This window comes from Arachis ipaensis, chromosome B7, assembly GCF_059453495.1.
Source record: "Arachis ipaensis isolate K30076 ecotype BB chromosome B7, ASM5945349v1, whole genome shotgun sequence".
Taxonomy (NCBI): domain Eukaryota; kingdom Viridiplantae; phylum Streptophyta; class Magnoliopsida; order Fabales; family Fabaceae; genus Arachis; species Arachis ipaensis.
The window spans coordinates 7,405,965-7,408,616 of NC_142442.1; the positions used below are offsets into that span (position 1 = coordinate 7,405,965).

Sequence of the window (2,652 nt, forward strand, 5' to 3'; positions counted from 1 at the left end):
AAAGATCTTATGTCTTATCTAGTCAAAGATCAGAATTCAGAAAATTCAATTCCAAAGGAACGAACGTTATGGACAAGTCCCCCGAACAAAAAATGAAAAATTTATATAATCCATGGTTTACTTTTTGTTTTTCGTATTGAACGGAGGCTAAAGCCCCAAAAAAAAAAAAAAAAATAGATACAAGTGATTTGGGGTAAAGAAGCCTCTCTCTCATCCTCGTAGAAGATTCTAGTGATTTTCTGTGAAGGAGAGTCCTGTAACAAAAAAGGAAAAGTATAGGGTACAAATATATTATCTGCCAATTTATTGCTAATAATAATTAATTATTATATTTTAAGCACATGTATAAGGAGGCACATCTAAGAAATATATTTATAAAAACACTTTCATTAAATACTGATACGTTACCTGTATCCTCGGTCGCCCGAAGTACTCGGCACACAAATATCCGAAGTTGACGTCACATTAAACAAGCTCGGAACAAAAGCAGATAAGCTCGGCCACACCCATTCGAATAAAAAGACACGTGCATCATAAAGCTCGGTCCCGTATCAGCCGTCCGAAAATCTCGGCACGCGATCAGGACCGAAGCAGCATCACCTAATTGAAAATAAGAAACGTGCTCAGCAGATTTATAGCACCATAACAGAATATCCTAACCAATCTATAAACTAGGACTCACCCACCAACGGGTGAAAACGGACTCCTATAAAACCTAGCTGATATACTCAGCTAGGTCTCAGGTTCTACCACTCTCTTACTCTCTCACTCTTTTCTCTTAACTTACTCACTGTGAATCACTGCTGACTTGAGCGTCGGAGTATCTTGTGCAGGTATTCCCGCCGCGGTGTTTGACTTCTGGCCGACGTCAAGCTCTTCCTCCTCGGTGTCAACTCACTCGGAAGCGCTTAAGCTCGGCCTCCCTAGTGTTCGGACGAACCACTTGGCGCCCACCGTGGGGCCCGGAGTACATCTAACCCCATTTTTTCCTTCGTTTAGCCTTCTACTTTATTTTGCAGGATTCCCGATCCTCGGACATGGCTGACAAGGAAAATCCACAACTCTCACAGGACGACCTCCTGGCTCAAATCGCTGAGCTTCAGGCGGAGGTACGGAGGATAGCCGAGCTCTCAACACAAAACAATGGAGAGAACTCCAAAGGCTCGGCTCAAAGTGCGGCGGACCCTTTAAACATCGTCCCGCCAAAGGAAAAGCTCACCCTCGACAACCCCTTCTCCGAGGAGATCACGAATTACCAGATGCCAAAAAACTTTACGCTGCCCACCGCGCTGGAGCCGTACAAGGGGTTCGGCGACCCCCGAGCCCATGTGAAGAAGTTCCAATCGATGATGTTCTTCAACGGCCCGAACAATGAGCCCGTCCTCTGTCGAGCATTTCCCACTTACCTAGATGGTGCGGCGTTACTCTGGTTTTCTAAACTTTCTGCAGGTTCGATCTCCTCCTTTGAAGACCTCGCCAGATCATTTATTGATTACTTCGCTGCATCAAGAATATATGTACATGGCTCGGACTTTCTCGGCACCATCAAACAAGGTCAGCACGAGAGTCTGAAAGACTACATGACCAGATTCGCTGACGCCACTATGGAGATCCAAGACTTGGACCCGGCCGTTCACCTGCACGCTCTCAAGGCCGGCCTCAGACCTGGCAAATTTCGGGAGACCATTGCCATAACAAAACCAAAGACGCTAGAGGAATTCCGAGAAAGGGCGGCTGGGCAAATGGAGATCGAAGAACTCCGAGAAGCCCAGAAATCAGACAAACAGCCACATCGAAGAGATGAGGAAAGGACTTTCAGATCGCCAGGCAACAGGGACACAAAGAAACCTCCTAAGCCCGCGTCAAAGTACAACACATACACCAGATTTAACACCAAAAGAGAGAACATCATCAGAGAGATCCTCAACGCCAGAATCATAAAACCACCAGCCCGAGCAAGGAACTACCAGGATCAACGATTTGTGGACAAGACAAAACATTGTGCCTTCCACCGAAAGTTCGGTCATACCACAGATGACTGCATCGTTGCGAAGGACCTCCTGGAAAGACTAGCACGCCAAGGTCTCCTGGATAAATACATTGAGACCCGGAAGGGCAGAGGAGGAAACTCGGACAGGGCAGAGCATAAACAAGCAACGGCTGACGACAAAAAAAGAGAGGACGACTCCTGATCCGCCAAGAGGAGTCATCAACCACATATCAGGAGGATTCGCAGGCGGAGGAGAAACAAGCTCGGCCAGGAAGCGGAGCAATAGAGCAATGCTGGCAATCGAAGGAACCATACAACCAAAGAAGGGCAAAGAACCAGACGTCACAATATCCTTCAACCAAACAGACTTCAAATCGGCAAGCCCTAACCTCGACGACCCCGTGGTAATTTTCATCCAGCTCGGAGAACTGTTGGTAAGAAAAACATTGTTAGATCCAGGTAGTAGTGCTGACATTTTATTTTACTCTACTTTTACAAAAATGAAATTATCAGAGAAATTGATACAACCCTCCTCTGGAGAGCTAATTGGGTTCTCCGGAGAGAGAGTCCCCATCATGGGGCATATATGGCTAAAGACCACAATGGGAGAGATCCCTATGTCAAAATCAATTGATATTCAATATCTAATAGTACACTGTTAC

At 46.1% G+C, this 2,652-nt stretch overlaps 1 protein-coding gene across 1 annotated transcript; it reads left to right on the forward strand.

Moving 5' to 3' along the window:
* The first annotated feature begins 1,037 nt into the window (after positions 1-1,037).
* LOC110264967 (uncharacterized) lies at positions 1,038-2,192 on the forward strand. The gene has a single exon (XM_021107658.2). The coding sequence runs from the start codon at positions 1,038-1,040 to the stop codon at positions 2,190-2,192; it is 1,155 nt and encodes a 384-aa protein (XP_020963317.1).
* Positions 2,193-2,652: the final 460 nt, after the last annotated feature.